Raw genomic sequence first — 18474 nt, 5'->3', positions numbered from 1 at the left:
GGGTGCACGGCCGCGACGAGCGAGGCCGCCTCTACCGCCGCACGCTCATGCGCTACGCCGGGCTCTCAGCCGTGCTCATCCTGCGCTCGGTCAGCACCGCGGTCTTCAANCACTTCACCCCTGCAGGGTTTATGACCCGCGAGGAGCGCAAGAAGTTCGAGAACCTGAACTCGTCCTACAACAAGTACTGGGTGCCCTGCGTCTGGTTCTCCAACCTGGCTGCGCAGGCCCGGCGCGAGGGCCGCATCCGCGACAACAGCGCCCTTAAGCTGCTGCTGGAGGTGGGCCCGCCAGGAGGTCATTCGTGTAAAATTCCAGGGAAGTTGTACCTCCCCGGAACTGTGTCCGATGCCCGTTGGCCACGCGCCTCCAATGAGGCAGATTCCCAACACCCTTACCAAGCAGCTCCCAGGTGCACACTTAACCTCTAGGGAACAGACTCCTAGGTCCACAGGGCCCCCAACCCCGGATGTACCCTCACCACTAAATGCCTGTCCCTGGAGGAGCGCCTGGGTGGCTCGGGCGGTTAATCATGGACTTGTGATTTCGGCTCAGGTCACGATCTCACAGTGTGTGAGTCTGAGCCCCATGTCGGGCTCTCCACTGAGAGCGCCGAACCTGCTTGGGATTCTCTCTCCCTCTCTCTCTTTCCCTCCCTTGCTTGCTCTCTCTCTCAAAATAAATAAATAAACTTTAAAGAGAGGAAAGAAAGAAAGCCTCACACACACACACACAAAGCTAAAAATTTAAATGTTCTCCCTGGAGACCCGAAGCACCCGCCCTTATCCCACCAGGTAATCACTGGCCTCTATCCTAAGTACCCACACCTAACCCCCATGTGTGAGCTCACAATTCAGGCCCTCTCGTGGCTTATATCTACACCCAGGAGCTGACTGTATTTCGGGGCAAGTGTGGGATGCTCTTTCACTACGACTGGATCAGCGTACCCCTTGTCTATACCCAGGTAACCCCACCATGCCTCCGTTTAAGTCTGGGATCAGAGGTCCTGACCCACTGGTCTCTCACGGCGAAACTGAGGACCAGCTAAGACCCCGTATCAGTGATGCCCCCACCCTAGAACGCTGACCTGGTGACCCACCCTGCCCCCAGGTGGTGACCATCGCTGTGTACAGCTACTTCCTGGCCTGCCTCATCGGTCGCCAGTTCCTGGACCCGGCTCAGGGCTACCAAGGTCACAACCTGGACCTGTGTGTGCCCATCTTCACCCTGCTACAGTTCTTCTTCTATGCCGGCTGGCTCAAGGTGGGGTGGGGTTGGGGGGCTGAGGTAGGGACTCCCGGGGTGGGACAGGCAGCGTTCTGAGGACTCTGCCTATCTACCGCCCTCCCCTTTCAGGTAGCCGAGCAGCTCATCAATCCCTTCGGTGAGGACGACGATGACTTTGAGACCAACTTTCTGATCGACCGCAACTTCCAGGTGAGACTTGCTTGCGTCCATTCCGAGTTCCCAAAGGAGCCCTGGCCCCACCCTCGCCAGGACTTACCCCGGCCTGGACCCTGAACCATCTCTCTTTCTTTGGTCACCACAGTCCTAACGCATCCTGGGGGCCGGGGCGGGACGGGTCCGCCCCGCGGCGCCCGCGCTTTGCCGAGCCCCACCCTGCCCCGCATGTCGGCGCCCGCAGGTGTCCATGCTGGCCGTGGACGAGATGTACGACGACCTGGCCATGCTGGAGAAGGATCTGTACTGGGACTCAGCCGAGGCTCGCGCCCCCTACACCGCAGCCACCGCGTTCCTGATGCAACAGCCCTCCTTTCAGGGCTCCACCTTTGATATCACGTGAGCCAGATGGATGGGTGAGGGGGCTCTTGGAGGAGAGGCTTATGGCTCCGAGGGGAGGATCTGATTGAAGCGGCTGTGGGATACCAGGACACGGGCTAAAGGCCAAGTTTGGAGATTCAGGGCTAACACCTAAAGTCTGTGAGGACCAGGATGGGGGCAAGAGGCAGAGAACTGGGTCAAGGTCTGGGACCTGGCCACTAACTGGGGGCCGAGCTAACGGCTAAGGTCTGTGAGGACTGGACTGGCGACCAGAGGCGGTGCCAGAGACGCGGCAGTCACAACTGAGGCTTTAAGACCTAAGTTTGAGCTTCGCCAAAGCCGGAGGCTAAAACCAGGCGCTGTGGTACAGAGCCAAGGTCTTTTGGGGATAAGTGGGACGCAGGGGCGGGTGGAGCCAGGAAGAGCAGCGTGCCCGCGTCGCAGCTTTGTCGGCCCAGGAGAGGAGCGAGGTCGCAACGCTGATGTACCGTTCGGCAGGCTGGCCAAAGAAGACATGCAGTTCCAACGGCTGGACGGCGTGGACGCGCCTCTGGGCGAGGCACATGGTGACTTTTTGCAGCGCCTCCTGCCGGTAGGTGCGGGCATGGCCGCAGGAGGCCTGCTGGGCCGGCGCCTGTCCTTGCTGCGCCGCAAGAACAGCTGCGTGTCGGAAACGTCCACGGCCGCCAGCTGCGCGTGCGCAGGGGCCCCCGACGGCGCGGCCCCCGAGTGCGGTTGCGGGGACCCGCTGCTGGATACAGGCTTGCGGGAGCCGGAGTCAGAGTTCCCACCTGGCCCGGAACTGCCTGTCCCCGGGCCCGCCGCCGAGCCCTTCACCGCGGTGCCTGTGCCGGTGCCCCGGGGACCAGCTCCGCCCTGGCTGCCCAGCCCCATTGGCGAGGAGGAGGAGAGTCTAGCCTGAGATCCCAGGGACAGGGACACAAATCCCGATAGGGCACGCAGGCAGCAGTCTGGGTCTACGTAAGCCGCGTGTGGACTCCGCCTATCCGATTTTGACGGGTTCCCGCTTCCTGCGCACGAGTCCTCTGACCCTAGGTTTTGGAGCTCCTCGTGTGAGCCAGGCGCTGTGCCAGTTTATTTGAACAGTTCATCTTCCCCCCAGCTCTGCTTCCTTCCCTCCCCTGCCTGAGAGGCTTCGATCAGTGTGCCTGCCTTTATTCGTTCCTTAAAAGAGATGTGAGTGCCTACCTCACTGCCTTCAGGGGATGAAATGAAATGATGGCTTTAAAGTGTTGGTGCATAATAGGTGCTCAATAAAATGTTAGTGGATTTTACCAAACATGATTATTTTCCTGCCAGGTATTAGGCTAAGATTGGAGAATTCTTCCAGATTCTTTGATCACACCCTCCCTCTTCTTCCCAAATGCTGCCTGTTGAAATGCTCCCATCAGTATTCGTGCCTTTACTCATTCATTGATGTACCAGCAAGACCACATCCTCCTCCTGCTGGCCTTGTGTTATGTTTCCGCAGGCCACCTCTGCCCCAAATCCCTGAATTCTCAAATACCCCTTCAAAGCCCAGGTCTTAATTCAATCCTATGCCAATGACGCCTGAATTTAGAACTCCAGTCATGGGGCGCCTGAGTGGCTCAGTCCAGTTGAGTGTCCAACGTCAGCTTAGGCGATGATATCATGGTTTGAGAATTTGAGTCCCACATCAGGCTCTCTGCTGTCAGTGTGGAACCTACTTCTGATCCTCTGTTCCCCTCTCTCCCTGCCCCTCCCTCACACATGCTCTCTCATTCAAAACTAAATAAACATTAAAAGAGAGTCCTTTTCAACTCTTTCTCTTACCCCCCCTCCCCCATCAACCCAGCAGCAAATCCTATCAGTTCGGCCTTCAAATTGTATCCAGAATCCAACCATTTCCCATTCTTCTAGGACCCCCACCTTAGCCAGATGTCACCCACCCGGACCACTGGCCTCTGCCCTGGTCTCCCAGCTCTGGCCCTAACCCCCACACCCCAGTCTGTTTCTTCCATAGCATCCAGAGAGCCTGTGAACACCTGAGTCAGGTAATGTCCCTCCTTCCTTTAGACTCCTACATGGCTCCCATCTCCCTTCGAATAAAAGCTAAAGTCCTCCCTGCCCTCACATCTTTCCCCCCTTTCTCTCACTCCACACTGGCCTTCTCACCAAGCAAGGCCTCACCTCAGGGCCTCCTGCATATGCTGTTCCCTCTACCTGGATCATTCTTTCCCAGATCCCTACACGGCCCCTCTCTCACCTCCTTTAGGTCTCTACTTAAATTATGTCACTTGGTTGGTAAGGCCTCTTCCGTGGGGCTTTTATTTAAAGCCACCACCTCCCAAATCCACATCCTGCACCCCCCACCTCTTCTATTTTGCTTCTCTCCGTAGCACTACTCACATTGAACTTCCACATCACCTATTTTGTTTATTGTCTGTCTCTCTTCATTAGAAACAACAGCTTCATAAGGCGGGGACTTCTGTCCGAAGCTTCCTGAAAAACTACAACTGCACTTACACAGACACAGACAGGATTCTCACCTTCCAGAGCGTGCTATAGGTCACTCACACTTTAGTAAGAACACAGCCAGGCCTTTCTAAAAGCAACGATATGAGTTCCTGGCCCATCTTCTCTCCCTCTCCCCTCAGTGTCCAGAGTCCAGCCGGGGCAGATTGAAAAATCTTTATTATTTGTCTTCTCAAATATAAAATCACTCTCTCCCCTGGCATCTCATTAACCCCAGGCTGAAAATCAAGGATAAGAATCACGTTGCTAAAAAGAACAGGCCCATTCCTGAGGCCTTCCCGGTGCTGGGCCCCATGTGAGTGGAGGGGATCCGGGGCGGCAGGGTCCGGAGGTCCATCAGTGCTTGTCAGTGGGGCGCATGCTTAGCGAGGCTAGGCGCCCGAGGGGTCCACGGCGGGTGTTGGTGGCCAGCCGCTGCTGCGCCAGAAATGACTGGGCATGGGCAGGTGCCCGCTCCTCCCCAGCTCGCTGCTGCAGAGCCATGCCCTGGAGGGAGGCAGGGGGCACGGTTGGGGTCAAGTGAGCCCGCGGCACAGCCCAGGACTTGGCCTTGGTGACGAGCGCTCACCATATTGTACCAGGCACTGATGAGCAGCCTCTCTTCCTGCTCCCGTTGACTTCGACTCTTCTCAAAGTCCATCTGNGGACAGCGAGAAGGGATGAGGACACCCACCTCCAGGTGGCGGATGCGGACGTCCCGCTCCCGGAGCTGTGTCCTCAGGGTGTGAAGTTCCGGGGGTGCCCCTCCGGGTGGCCGTTGCTTGGGTTCCAGGGTCTGGATGACCTAGGGGTTGGGGAAGACACAGCCAGGGCGACCTTGGCCTTGCAGGCCCCGGGACACATTGCACTGTGTTCAGTGTGACGGCTCACGGTGGTGGCGGGGAAGTCTGTGATACGATGGGGTACGAGAAGGGAGGGCGGAGGGGTGCGCACCGGTGGGAGGGACGAGTCAGGGGCTGCAGCAGCCTCGCCAGGGGGTCCCCGGAGCCCCCGGTGGCCTCACCGTGCGCGCCTTGTCCACGTAGCGGCGGTACCGCTCTTCCATGGCCCGCAAGTCCGCATCCTTCTTCTGCAGGCTGTGCTGCAGCTCCTCGATACGCCGGGCTGCTGGGGGAACAGGGTGACCCCCTCAGCTCCCGGCCGAGCTTGGGGCCCTCCTACCCACGCAGCCGCTGAGTCCCACTCACTGCTGCTGTCAGCGGGGGGCTCCAGCTCCTCAATGTACTCTCGCTTCCGCTGCAGCTCCAGATCTGCCTCGTGCAGCTTCTGCCTGGGGACAGAGGAAGGGGAGCCGCAGGCTGACGTCCAGGCCCCCTTTCCTTCCTCCCACCGGTGGTCACAGCCCTCCCGGCTGGCCAACACGCGCCTGCCCGGACGCAGAGACCTCTCTGTGTGCCCTGGTCCTACCATCTCTTTAGCCACGGAAGTCATAAGCTTCCACACCCCTAATCCGGTGGCCCCTGGACCAGCCCCCCATGTGCCCAATTCACTCCACGGCCCACCTACTGGTACAGGCGCCTTCACCCCTTGCCAGCCTCTTCTACACTCAGCTCAATTCCTTTCTCCACCCAGCTGCCAGCGATCTTTCTAGCACGCAAATCTCTTCTAACAAAAAGAAACTGCAAGGTAAAAAAACTACAGTTCTGCTACCTGCCGCAAAGCCCCGAGAATCTGCCAACGCCCCCTGCAGGTGAGATTATGATTATCGTGCACTGGATATGGAATGCAGTATGAGACCTAATAGTGAAACCTGGGCTGTGTCTACTCTAAGCCACCAGTTCCATTTTGGTGATAAATCTGCACACAAGCAAAATGAGGCGTGTACAAGGTTTTGCTTTGTTGCACTGTTTGGAAACGAAGATACCTAGAATGACTCGAATACTGTGAGGACCTTCACCTAAAATGCTACAGGCCAGCCCTTCTGATTGGAGCTTTACAGGCGAACGAGGCCCTAGGGTTTCCATATATCCATCCTCGGAAAGGAAATAACTTTTTCTGTGCCTTTGGTTGGCACGAGCTACACTCCATCCTTGGCGGAACTGAGAGAGGTCAAACAAGTCATTTTCTGTAAGGCCTGATTTCCCCAGGGAACCCCAGTTGACAATGTGCAAAAAAACGACTCATATGGTGACATTCCCCAGCCATCTTCTTAAGGAGGAGACGCGAAGTGCAGACTAGCAGATAGCACGTTACCTTTCATGTAACTAAGGAATCAGAATAAAAATTTCTATTCATATTCATTTGCATTTGCTTAAAAACCTTTGTAAGGATTGTTGTCATAAATTAATAGGAATGGGGGTGGGGTAGAAACTGAGTCCATGTGAGCACTGAGAGGTATACTCCTACTCTATTGCTCAGTATATAGATCTATATACATATTTTTAAAAATAAACTTTATTTATTTATTTTGAGAGAGCGAGCAAGCAGGACAGAGGCAGAAAGAGAGGGAGAGACAGAATCCCAAGCAGGCTCTGCACTGTCAATGCACAACCCGATGTGGGGCTCGAACTCATGAACTAGGAGATCATGACGTGAGCCCAAGTCAGATGCTTAACTGACTGAGCCACCCAGGCGCCCCATATTTTGGTTTTTAAGCTATAAATGTGGGGCGCCTGGGTGGCTCAGTTGGTTGAGCGTCCGACTTCAGCTCAGGCCATGATCTCATAGTTCGTGGCGGGCTCTGTGCTGACAGCCAGCTCAGAGCCTGGAGCCTGCTTCAGATTCTGTGTCTCTCTCTCTCTCCGATCCTCCCCTGCTCACACTGTCTCTCTTTCTCAGAAATAAATAAAACATTAAAAATAAAAAAAATAAGCTATAAATGTAATATATACTTATGATAGTTTTTTTTTTAATTTTCAAAGTCTATTTATTTATTTTGAAAGAGACGGAAAGAGAAAATCCCAAGCAGGCTCCGTGTTGTCACTGCAGAGCCCGATGTGGGGCTCAATCTCACCATCGTGAGATCATGACCTGAGCCAAAACCAAGAGTCGGGCACTTAACCGACTGAGCCACACCCAGGCATCCCAAAATAGTTCTTTTATTAATTTTTTTAATGTTTATTTATTTTTTGAGAGAGACTGAGCATGAGCAGGGGAGGAGCAGAGAGAAAGGGAGTCACAGAGACACAGAACCTGAAGCAGGCTCCCTGCTCTGAGCTGTCAGCACAGAACCGGACATGGGGCTCGAACTCACGAACTGTGAGATCATGACCTGAACCTAAGTTGCAGGTTTAATCCAAGGAGCCACCCAGGCGCCCCACCCCAAAATAGTTTTTAAGTTTATTTTTATTTTTACTAATCTCTACACCCAATGTGGGGCTCGAACCCACAACCCTGAGGTCAGGAGTCACACGCTCTACCGACTGAGCCTGCCAGGGGCCCCTAATTTAGTTTCTCTTTTTAAAATGAAAAAAGTAAAAGGCAACTGTCACTTGGTCATACTACCTTACTGAAATTCCTTCCATGGCTCCCCATTGTTCCCCCCAAACAGTTCATTCTCTTTCCCTTGGCTCATAAGACCCTACTTGATCTGAACCTTCTATAGTTTGGCTTCCTGCGTCTCCTCATAAATAACTCCCCATAGACACCCAATGTCCCCCCCACCTGTGCCCCAGACCCTCCTCCCACCCGGAGTGCCCTCCCTGTGGGACTCACAGATGCTCCTCCAGCTTCCTCTTCAGCAGGGTGGACTGGGAGAGAGAACAGGTATCCGGTAAACGGGAGGGTCCAGACGTCCCAACTCCATCTCGGGGTGAGGGTAGGGGCTGCCACCCTGGGCCCACGGGTACTTACAATGGACTGCAGGGGGCATCGGGCAGCAGGGAGGAGAGAGAGGAGGGTTACTGGGGGGCACGAGGGAGGACCCAGCAGGGAGGAGGTGGGCACTCACATCCTCAGTCTTGCCCCCCTGCTCTTGCAAGGCCTTCTGCAGCTCCTCCACCTGGGCCCGCAGCTCCAACAGCTGCTGCTGGTTCAGCCTGCAGGAGTGCGGCGCCGCTCAGTGCCTGCGCCCGCCCTCCGCCTCGCGTCGCCCGCCCCCTCCACGTGCGCGGGGCTCCCCTACGCGAGGGCGTCCTCACCGCAGCTGCGTCTCCAGCCCGTGGCGCGCGCGGTTGGCCTCCTCNGCCCCCCCTCCTGCCGCTCCCGGTAGGCCGCCTCCTGCTGGCACAGCTGCTTGTTCTCCAGCTGCAGCCGCAGGAGCGTCTCCCTGCCGACCGGGGAGTGGGCAGCGCTGGAGACGGGTCAGCCCGCCGGCCTGCCGGGGCTCTGGCGGGGAGGCTGGNCTCGGGCGGACAGGGCTAGCAGAGGGACACAGCCCCGGGGAAGAGGCCCGTGAGAGCCTGGGGACCCGGCCTAGGCCTGGGTGGGCAGAGCGCAGGGGGACCACAATGGGCGGAGTTTTGAGCTGGGCCTGGGGGCGGAGCCAGGAAAGGGCGGGGCTACAGAAACCCGTTAAAACGTTCATAAAAGCAAGGCTGCGGGGAAAGCAAGACACAAAAATGGGAAGAACTGGGAGTTCATCAGGGAAGGACAGAGGGCACTGCACCTAACAGGGGCTACCCTGAGGACAGGGCTATGCCCTGGGGGCTGAGTCCGATGGTGGGCGGGGCTGGGCGTATGATTTTTGTTCGTTGGTGGAGCCAGATGGGTTGGACCTAATTTGTACAGAAGATGGATCTTGAGAAGCAAGCAACCAATATAGGGCTCCCGCCAGGTAAGGGCAGAATGAGTGAGTGGACCTAGAAGCCTGGGGAGGACTTGGGAACCCAACAAGGCAGGCCCGTCTAGTAGTAGGTGCCTGCAACGGGGGGGCGGAGCTGAGGGTGGACACTGGGTGCGGCTAGATCTCCGAGCGACCCCAGGATACCTCAGCTCCGCAGGCAGGATCTCTGCTGCCAGATTTTCCACAGCTGGTGAGGTGGGATCCAGCGAAGGGTCTGGAGAATGTGAGAAATGTCTTCAGGTTGCTGCACAGCCCCCGCCCCCATCCCTAGGGTTCACTTCCCGAGAATCATCTTTGGGGACTCAAGTTTGGCCCAAAGACTGACTTAACATAAGCCTCACCCCTCAGCTTGACAGTGAGCGGTGATGCTTGGCCCGAGTTTGCCTCTGCCCCGTCCTGATCCCCGAGGACACGCCCTGCCCGCTGCCAGTCCTTGTCATCTCTTTCCCTTCTAGCCTGTCTCCAAAGTGGTCTAGCTCTGTCCCCAGCCTGGGACGCCTTTTCTGTCTTCCCTAACGGCACCTTAGGCCACCCGTGCCCCAGGCCCTTGGGATGACAGGCCTCTAACTCACCGGCTTGAGTCAGCCCCCGAGGCTGCAGCTGGGCGCAGCGCAGTTCCTCATTGGCCTCCCGCAGGGAGTCCCGCTCTGCCAGCAGCCGCTGGTGGGACAGGGTGCAAGATGCCACTTGAGGCAGGGTTGGCTTCCTGGGGATTGGGCTATGCTACGATGGGCGGGGGGAGGGGGAGCTTGGACGTGGGACTTCAGCCTCACCTCCTTCTCCTTTGTCACCAACTCATACTTTTCCTCCAGATTTCGACACTCGAATAGCCACTTCTCGGCCTTCATGGCCTCCTCCTGTCGCTGGCCTTGCAGTTCCTGAACCTGAACACAGAGGAGGGGTTGGGAGGAGGGGCAGGGACTGAATACACGGCGAAGGTCTGGGGCGCGTCGGACCAGACCCAGAGAACTTGGAGGGGCGGGGCTTACAAGCCTAGGGAGGAGCTGGCCTGCCTGGAGGGCGTTACCTACATATAAATGAGGGAGGGGGGCCCTGGGTGAAGGGGCTCAGCACCACGCTGTGGACGGGCCAAAGCAAAAGGGGCGATGGGTCCAGCGGCCTAGAGCAGGGCCCCCCGGGCTCTTCCCTGATCCCTGCCGCACCTGTCGTCGCTGTGCCTCGAGCTGGGCACGCAGTGAGCCCGCCCGGCGTAGCTCGTCCTCCAGCTGCCGCGTGCGCTCCGCGTGGCCGGCGTTGCGCTCCTCCAGCTGCCGCACCTGCCGCCGCAGCTCCCGCAGCTCCCCCAGGCGGCGCCGGCAGCTGCTCAGCGTGGCCTCCAGCTGCCCAGCACGCTCAGAGGACTGCCTGGGGGAGGAGGCGAGTCGGGAGAGGAGGCCTGGTTCTGCGGTCAGGGTTCAGCTTGGGTCTGAGGCCCCCTCCAGGCAGGGGGAGGTGTCATGTCATCTGAGGAATGTGCGAGTTCAAGGTGGTGGATCATGAGTGTCAGGAGCCAGCCAGACCCTGGTGGTGGCGGCGGTGGTGGTGGTGAGGGTCCTCAGGGGTCACAGAGGGAACCCTAAGTATCAATGGTTGGCCCAGGGTATAAGGTCATAAGGTCAGGGATCCTTAGGGGCAGGGGTGAATAGAATGGCTTAGGGGTGACCGGGTGAATGATGGGGCCCAGAGGCTCTGAGGAGCCCTCAAGGTCACTTTGAGGTTATGAGGTGGCTATAGGATCATCGAGGGCATGATGGGGTCATGGGGGAGCTTCAGGGCAGAGCACTACGTGGCCCTTTAAGATGCAGTAGGGATTCTTTAGACACTAACATTACAGGGGTGCTGTGGGGTCACAGGAGAGCCTTCTGAGGTTACAGAAGACACAATGAGGTGGAGGGAGTGGGTGCTATGGGGGCCCATCAAGTGCTCTGGAGTTGCAGGGGTGCTGTGGAGTCGTGAGAAGGAACCATCCTATCATGAGGGGCACAGGCAGGTGGCAAAGTTATTGCATTAAGGGTCCTGGAGGGCAGAACGGGATCCTGGGTCATGAAGCCACCTGGGCAGCGCTGGAGCAGGGATGGGGGGCTGGGAGCTGGGGTCGTGGGGATGCTACAGCGTCTGGGGAATATAATGTGGGATCGCAAGGGCGCACTGTGAGGTCCTGGGGGCCACCACAGAAGAGGGATCTCGGTGGTGTCCAGAGGACATGGTGGAGTCCGGTTCATCAGGCATTCTGGGGTTTTCGAGGTACGATGGCATCAGAGGGACACTGCGGCAGCGAGGGTACACAGTGGGGACCCAGGGGCCCACCACTCACCGCAGCTCATCCATCTCATCCTTCAGGGCCTGCGCCTCCTGGGCCAGACTGGTCAGTGCCTGGTTCCGCTGCTGCAGCTCAGAGACCTCCCGCTCCAGCTCGGCACAGTGCAGGCGCTCATCTTCCCTGCCGTTCTCCAGCCTGGGGGGGTCAGGGGCGGCAGGGAAGAAGGGGGCACTGGAGGGGGCTGGGCCCGTGCCAATCCCCGGGCCTGGGGCCCAAAGCCCAGCTCGCCGCACCTGAAGTTCTCCTCCTGCAGCTGCTCCAGCTGGGACTGCAGCAGCAACAGCTTCTTGGCTGTGAGGCCAGTGGCGCCCTCACCCTCTGGCCGGCCCACCCGTTCCCGCAGCGCCGCGTTCTCCTGTGCCAGGCTCTGCTTCTCCTCGGACAGGAGCACCAGCTGCCAGCAGGGGGCGCAGAGGAGCCGGAGTTTGGAGGGGAAGGAGGCAAGCAACGCTGCCTTTAGGAGCACCAAAGCGCCTCGACCTCACCTGCCGCTCCAGGTCCAGACAGTGCTGCCGCAGCTCATCCCCCTCATCGGCCTCCTCACTCAGGAAGTAGTACCTTCGGGACTGGTGGGGGGAGTGGGGGTGGGGAGGGGCAAGGAAGTCAGGAGTCCGAGGGAGGAGACTGGGGGGAGGGAGGCTGGCATCTCCAGCGGCAGAAAGGAGGAGCCAAGAAACTCTCAAGATCTAAGGGAGCGCTGGGACCCCATGGGACTCGAGGAACGGTGATGTGGGAACATTGGTGACCCGGCAAGGGAACAGGCTAGGACCCTGAGGTATTGAGGTGGTTTACACACTTAAGGACAAGTTCCTCCTCCTCAAGAAGCCCCTAGAATCAGTGATGGATTTGAGCCTTTAACAAGGTCTCCCTCCTCTTACCTGGTTATCAAAGTTCCCATATGTTTCTGGTGACAGGGAGTCAGGCGTGTCTTTGGTCATGAGCTGGAGCAAAGTGGGAGGACAGTGAGATGAGCTGGGCCCTCTGAGGGTGGCCCTTTATTCTTTATGTATTTTTCTTTTTTAGAGAGAGAGAGACAGAGTGTGAGCAGGGCAGATGCAGAGAGAGAGAAGGGGAGACACAGAATGCAAAGCAGGCTCCAGGCTCTGAGCTGTCAGCACAGAGCCCGATGCGGGGCACGAACTCATGGACTGTAAGATCATGACCTGAGCTGAAGTCGGATGCTTAACCAATTGAGCCACCCAGGCGCCCCCCCTTTAAAGCTTCTACGATCCAGCCTAAGGACCTCTCAATCCTCCTGTCCCCAAAGCCAGTTCCCCCCAGTAAGCCCTCTAGACTGGTCTAGAGGCTGCCCTCCTGCAATGTATCTGGCAGGGAATCTGGGTCCTTTGAGGGTGCTGAACTGTGACTTTGAGCTGGCAGACACATGAGACAAGGGAATCTGGCCAGCTGAGTTCCAGGAAGAGCCCAGACCTTACCAGGGCAGAGCCCATGCCCAGCTGCCTCTGCCCTGATGTTTCCTCCCCTGAAGTTCCTTGCCACATCGGGCAGCCCCACTCACCTCCTGGATGGCTTCCATCACCACATGCTGAACTGATTCCTCCAGTGTCATGATTCTCTGGATGTGCTCTGGGGATCAAGGTGGGGAAGACTGAAACATGGCAGTAGGGGATGAGGAGGATTTTCTCGGATTTTCCCCTGGGGACCCCCTAGCCCCCCATACCCTGCTTTTTCTCGCAGCTGATGGCACAGCCAAGCACCAGCTGAAGCAGCTTGCCAAGCTCTTCTGGGTCAGAGAACTCGCCAATGAGGCTCACGTCTGGAAGGTGCTGCTCCAAAACGGGATGCCCCAGGACCTGAGGACAGGGAGGTGGGGATGCGAATAGGGGCCATGGGGGCTCAGGGACACCCGCCTGCTCCCAACCCAACCCTAGCTCCTGAATTCTGTCATGGTTACTTACATCCTGGGAGTACTCCAACAGGCTCTGTAAGATTGTCTTCAGATTGCTAACCTAGAGAGGGGCAAGGAGTTGTGTCCAGGGTCCCAGAGTCCCCCAGAAGGAGCCAGGCAGCCCCCACTCTGAATCTGCCCCAGCCTTTTTTCTCTGCCTCACTTCCCAATTCCTGGTCATTTCATCCTGTATGGTACCATTCTCTGTCCTCCCTCCCTGGGGCGACCTGTCTAGTCGCCTGCCTTTCTTGCTCACGTGTCCCCAAAATCCAGTCACTTCTCACCACCTGCCCTGCCTCCTCTGGCCCCAGCCACTTTCATCTCTCACTTGGATCATTGCACCAACCCCGTCTCCATTTCCACTCTTGCTGCCTACTCTCCATTCCTCTCCAAGCAGCCAGGGGGAGCTTTGTTAAATCCCTAGCCAGGTTGTCTCTTTCCTCTCTGCTAAAACCCTTCCTTGACTCTGCACAGCACTTAAAATAGAATCCATCTCCCTGCCCCAGCCTGCCCTGCTCCTGATGACCTCATCCACCATTCCTGCCCCCCTTGTCTTCAATTCTGACCTCCCTGCCTTTCCTCGATACACCAAGCTTATTCCCAACCTTGCATTGGCTGTTCCCTATGCCTGGAATCCCGTTCTTCCACATTTCACCTGGAGATCAGGCCATCTGGAACACCCACCCACCCAGTTGCCCTCTCTCATGGCCCAGCTTTCCTGTCTTCATAGAACTTATTGCCATTGGAAGTTTATGTTCGTGTATGCAGGTTTTTGTCTGTGTCATTCCTTGCTGCACACCCAGGCCCGCTCCACAGGCACATGAAAGCACAGAAGTGGCTGGTCACCAGACATCTGTCTTTCTTCCTGGCCCAGTCTGTCTGTGCATCACCCAGGACATGTGTCCGGCTGACGCATAACCCAGGACATGTCTAGCTTAGCCTTCCCTGATGATTTCTTCACCACTCTGTCCCCCAGTCATGAGTCCACCTGTCACCTTCAGCCTCCAGTTGGGACCTGGGTCCTCTGAGATGCCCTGGAGCCACGCCTCGTTGAACCAGGAAGGATCTCTGGGGGCGAGAAGGTAGGATGAGCTGCTGGGGGACCCTTTCGGGCCCCTCCCCCTCAGCCCCACTCACATCTGGTTCAGCACATAGGCTATGGCGAGGCCACTGCTCAGGTCCTGGGGGCTGGTACAGGCGGACGGGACGTGGAACGTCTGCAGCTGGGGAGGGAAAGGAAAGGGCAGTGGGCAGTCAGGGCCTGGGAAGACCCAACCACTCCTCTTCTCCTGACTTTCCCGGTCAGCGGGAACCTCACACGGTTGGCTGGGACTGTTCTGTCGCCTTCGCACACCAGTTCCGCGGAGGAGTGGCCTCAGCTCACCTGGGGGGCGTGGCCTCACTTCACTTCTGGTCAACAAACCCCGCGCAACGAGGCCAGGGCAGAACCGCGCGAGTCACCTGGTCCCCACGGGCCCCACGTGACCAGGCCAGCTCACCTGTGCCCTCACCCACGTGAGGTGAGGCCGCGAAGGGGCGGGGCCTCACCTGCTCTTTCCACGCAGACCTGCCACGTGACGGAGGCGGGTGCTAAGGCCAGAGTCCAACCGCCCTGCAGGCCGAAGACCCTCTCTTCCTCCCAGCCCCAGAACAGAGGGGTAGAACGAGCCGAGGCCAGGGCTCCCAGGCGAGAAGAGCGGGCGCACACCTGTCCCTGGCCCCGCCCCCGACCTACCCAGGTGAGCAGAGACCCGCATAGCTCGGCCTTGTCCACGCTCATGGCTGCCGATCGGACTCGACCTCGGCCGCGGAGCCCCGCCACCGCAGCCGCCNATCAAACCTCCAGTTCCGCCATCTTGGATCCGGGCAGCGGTTGGGCCCCCGCCCCGCCGCTAGGGGTCAGTCTGGGCCAAGCTTGCACATCCCTAGCGCAGACCCGTTACCCCTCCTCCTGGGCTCTTTTGGGGGTAGCGGAGACCTCACGATAATTCCTCATCTTGTGAGGCGGAGCTATCCCACCCTGTTATACGGACTTGTTCACGTTCTTTCTCGTCAGCTGGAAGAAATTCTGCCGCCTAACCACCTTATGATCGGAGCCTTTATTTGCGCGATGAAGGGGCAGGCCATAACACATTCTATGAACTTGGGGGAGAGCTCCTAAAGGGGTCTTCCCAAGTCACCACCAGCGAAGTCTTGCCTCAGGGGTAAACAGGGACACGAGCGTGGTCCTAGGTCGAGGGCAGGATGAATCAGCTAGAGTCGGGTCTCGGGTGATGGACAGACGCACTTGCCCAGTCTGGATCCAGTACCACAGAGCTTCTCCTGCACCACCCTCCCCAGCCCCGAACCCCTTAGGCCCACCAGGGGGCGCGCAGACTGCAGGAACGCAGCCTGCGGGGAAGCAACGTGCCGTATCTGAGACCCCGCCAGGGCGGTGGAGGGGGCTCAAAGGAAAGCGATAACTATAGTTAATAAAATTGCAGTCACCATTTGTTGAGTGTGTACAGTATGCAGCCGCTGCTCTAAGCGACTTAAATATATCGGCTCTAGGTGGCAAGAGCTGTTTCAATTCCCGGTCTCGGGAGAGGAAACAGGTTCTAAGTGGCTTTGGGGGGTGGGGGTAAAGTCCCGGCCCGCACCCTTTGGCGTCAGAGTACCCCCGACAGCTCTTCTCCCACGAGGCGGGCAAGGTAATGACCAGTAATTAGAGGTTATTAGCTGTACCTGGAGGGAGGGGCGGGCTCTGCTTTGGGGGTGGGTCTAGGTCTGAGGGGAGGGGCGCTGCTCTCTCCAGCCCGGAATCTGACTCCGGCGACCCTGTCCTGGGGCGGGATGAGCCGGATGACAGGAGCCCCCACGCCGCATCGCAGGAGCCCAGTCACTGTACCATCAGATCCCCAGTTACAGCCCACTCAGAAGCGCAGCCTCATGCGAGGGCCTCCCGGGCTCGTCTACACCCCCATATCTCCTTCCCGCGTTGTTTTCGGCCTCCAACCCTTGGGAGCCGGGTGAGCGGGAGGAGGGAAGGGGACAAGGGCCGGCAGTGCCGGCTTCCGGACTGGGCTGCCTTCCGGCGGGCGGGCGTGGGAACAACTGCCGCTGGCTCCCCCTTCCCGCACCCACCGGAGGAAAGGGTGCTGCCGATAGGGGGAAATGGGGCCACGCTGCTCCCAGGTAAAGGTGGAAGATGGCCGGAAACGACGTCCATTACAAGGATGAGGTGCTAGGAATACTTGTGGGAGGGCCTGGTTGCCCAGCGTTGGGAGACATGCTGTGATGGCCAAATAGTTGGTGTGGGGTCCCCAGTATTTGCAAAAACCGCAGGGATCTTGATGTGTAGCGAGAATGTGGGAAGCCAGATATTTGGGGCCTTGAATCGTCCTGATGTTGTGATACTATGGGCTTTCGAGATGTGCAATGACCTGAGTCCCCAGATTTGGGGAAAGGTCTGGGTGCCTCAGTTTGGGAGACGAGCCATAACTCTCCATTTGGGGTGGGAGGGATTCTTACGTTTGTGGGGAAAGGAAGCTCCCATGTTGGCAGGGAGGAGCAGCAATCTCTATTATGGGATGCAGGGAACCCACTGTTGGGGGGATCTGGGTACCTTCAATTCAATGATGGGGTCACAAGCCCTCATTTCGGGGCAGGACTCTATATTTGGGGGAATGATGCAAACCTCCATTTTTGATGGAGGGAGCCCCCGAATTTGCGGGATGGTCCAGAGGCCTCCATTAGTAGGGACAGAGAGTGTGCGTGAGGGCCAGCAGCCCCCAGCTGGTTTGAAGACCCCACCCCCTCCTGCCTGTTTCCAGGAACAGCTGGGCCCAGCCTGGGTTGTACTGCTGGGAAGCCGGTGACTCAGCCCCTCCCTGCGGCCACAGCTGGACCCCGGCCCGTCCCCTCCAGCCTTCACATCTGGGCAGAGACCCACAGTCATGAGGGCTAGGATGGGGACCCTGGGAGCACACAATTGGAGAACGATGCCCTTTCCCCAGGGCTGACCACTGTTACGGGGGTGGCCACCATTCTCCATACCAGGAGGGACTCTGACAGTCCTTTTACACTGAAGATACTGACATCTCGCCAGGAACTCCCATCCTGTCCTCCTCCGTGTGTGTGTGTGTGTGTGAGTCCATGTGAAGTGTGTTCACATATGTAGGTGTGAGATGGTGGGTCACTCCCACCTCTTGTGTCTTGGGGCTCTGGGAATTTATGCAACAGACTGCCTACGATTCGATGGGAGTGGGAAAGCTGACCCGGACTGGGGCACAATGCCTCTCAATATGTGACCTTGCTTTGTGTCTATATATGCCTGTGTCTTTTTTTTTTTTTTTTTTTGGTATGAGAAGCGAATGTGCTGTGACAATCAGTACTTCGGTGTGGCTTTAGATTGTGTCTGTGTGACCATGTCCTTTCTCGCCATCATGTGGATTTCTGTGACAGCATGACCCTGACATGTATATCCTTGATTTGTCCACACCCCCATGACAATCTGAGTGTCCCTGTGCATGGCCTTGTGGGTTCCTCTGACTCTAACTTGTGCGCCTTATTTGTGATGACCGTGAGACAGCATGGCTGTTGTTCCTGTCCCCACCATGTGTCTCTGTGCCTCTACAGTCTCTGTGTGATAGGCATAGATGGGTTGTAGCTGGAGTCCTGATGTCCCAAGACTCTGTGTCTGTGGCTTACTTCGTCTTGACGGTGATGGTATGGCCTTATTGGAGTATACCTATATATGCCACCTATCTGTGTTTGGAGATGGCTTTGTCTGTCTCCATACACAGAGTGACAAGTGTCCCTGTGACCCTGTCCATGTCCACTGCAGGGCTGGCTGTACTGGTGAAGGTTTGTGCCAGTGTAAGGCAGGTGTATCCTATGTCCGTGTGACACTGTGGGTCATCAGTTTGTGACCTTGTGTTTATGTGTGTGTGACGGCGGGGGGGTTGTCAAAGTCACACTGGACACCACGTCCATCGGAGGCGGAGATGTGCGCAGTGGGCATCTGACGCCCCACATCCCGGCGCTCAGTGCCTGGAAGGGCCCCTCCCCGCGCTGCGGGGGCGCGTGCGTCGTGCGTGACGTGAGACACGACGGGGATCGTTGCATGCGTGGAGTCCGACGCGGTCGTGCGTGCGAGCGCGGGGGGGGATGGGCTAACTGCGTGCGCGTGTGCGTGGGCGGCCACGGGGGCTGGGCGCGCGGGGGCGCGCGGGGCATAGCCCC

At 57.9% G+C, this 18474-nt stretch overlaps 2 protein-coding genes across 2 annotated transcripts in view; one reads left to right on the top strand and one right to left on the bottom strand.

Annotated features, from left to right (window-relative positions):
- Positions 1-3061, top strand: part of BEST2 (bestrophin 2) — a 4759-nt gene extending 1698 nt beyond the window's left edge. Inside the window, exons 5-10 of the mRNA XM_077767877.1 lie at positions 2-281; positions 887-964; positions 1111-1263; positions 1357-1437; positions 1646-1800; positions 2281-3061. Of these exons, the coding sequence (XP_077624003.1) occupies positions 2-281; positions 887-964; positions 1111-1263; positions 1357-1437; positions 1646-1800; positions 2281-2704 (1171 nt within the window). The 3' untranslated portion in view covers positions 2705-3061. The remainder of the gene's footprint in view (position 1; positions 282-886; positions 965-1110; positions 1264-1356; positions 1438-1645; positions 1801-2280) is intronic.
- A 1379-nt stretch (positions 3062-4440) lies between these two features.
- HOOK2 (hook microtubule tethering protein 2) lies at positions 4441-15077 on the bottom strand. Its single transcript, XM_077767876.1, is given in 23 exon segments — positions 4441-4785; positions 4868-4939; positions 4973-5083; positions 5303-5406; positions 5487-5569; positions 7954-7988; positions 8189-8276; positions 8379-8430; positions 8433-8506; positions 9167-9236; positions 9595-9682; positions 9796-9906; positions 10186-10387; positions 11337-11477; positions 11576-11736; positions 11828-11908; positions 12221-12283; positions 12862-12929; positions 13024-13156; positions 13262-13312; positions 14247-14319; positions 14389-14474; positions 14987-15077. Coding segments are annotated over 23 exon segments (2142 nt in total). The 5' UTR covers positions 15032-15077; the 3' UTR covers positions 4441-4635.
- Between the last annotated feature and the right edge of the window lie 3397 nt (positions 15078-18474).

The sequence above is a fragment of the Crocuta crocuta genome, unplaced genomic scaffold, assembly GCF_008692635.1.
Source record: "Crocuta crocuta isolate KB4526 unplaced genomic scaffold, BGI_CrCroc_1.0 scaffold115, whole genome shotgun sequence".
Classification (NCBI taxonomy): Eukaryota; Metazoa; Chordata; class Mammalia; order Carnivora; family Hyaenidae; genus Crocuta; species Crocuta crocuta.
Note: the sequence above shows the minus strand (reverse complement) of the source record. Positions and strands in the feature narration are given on the sequence as shown.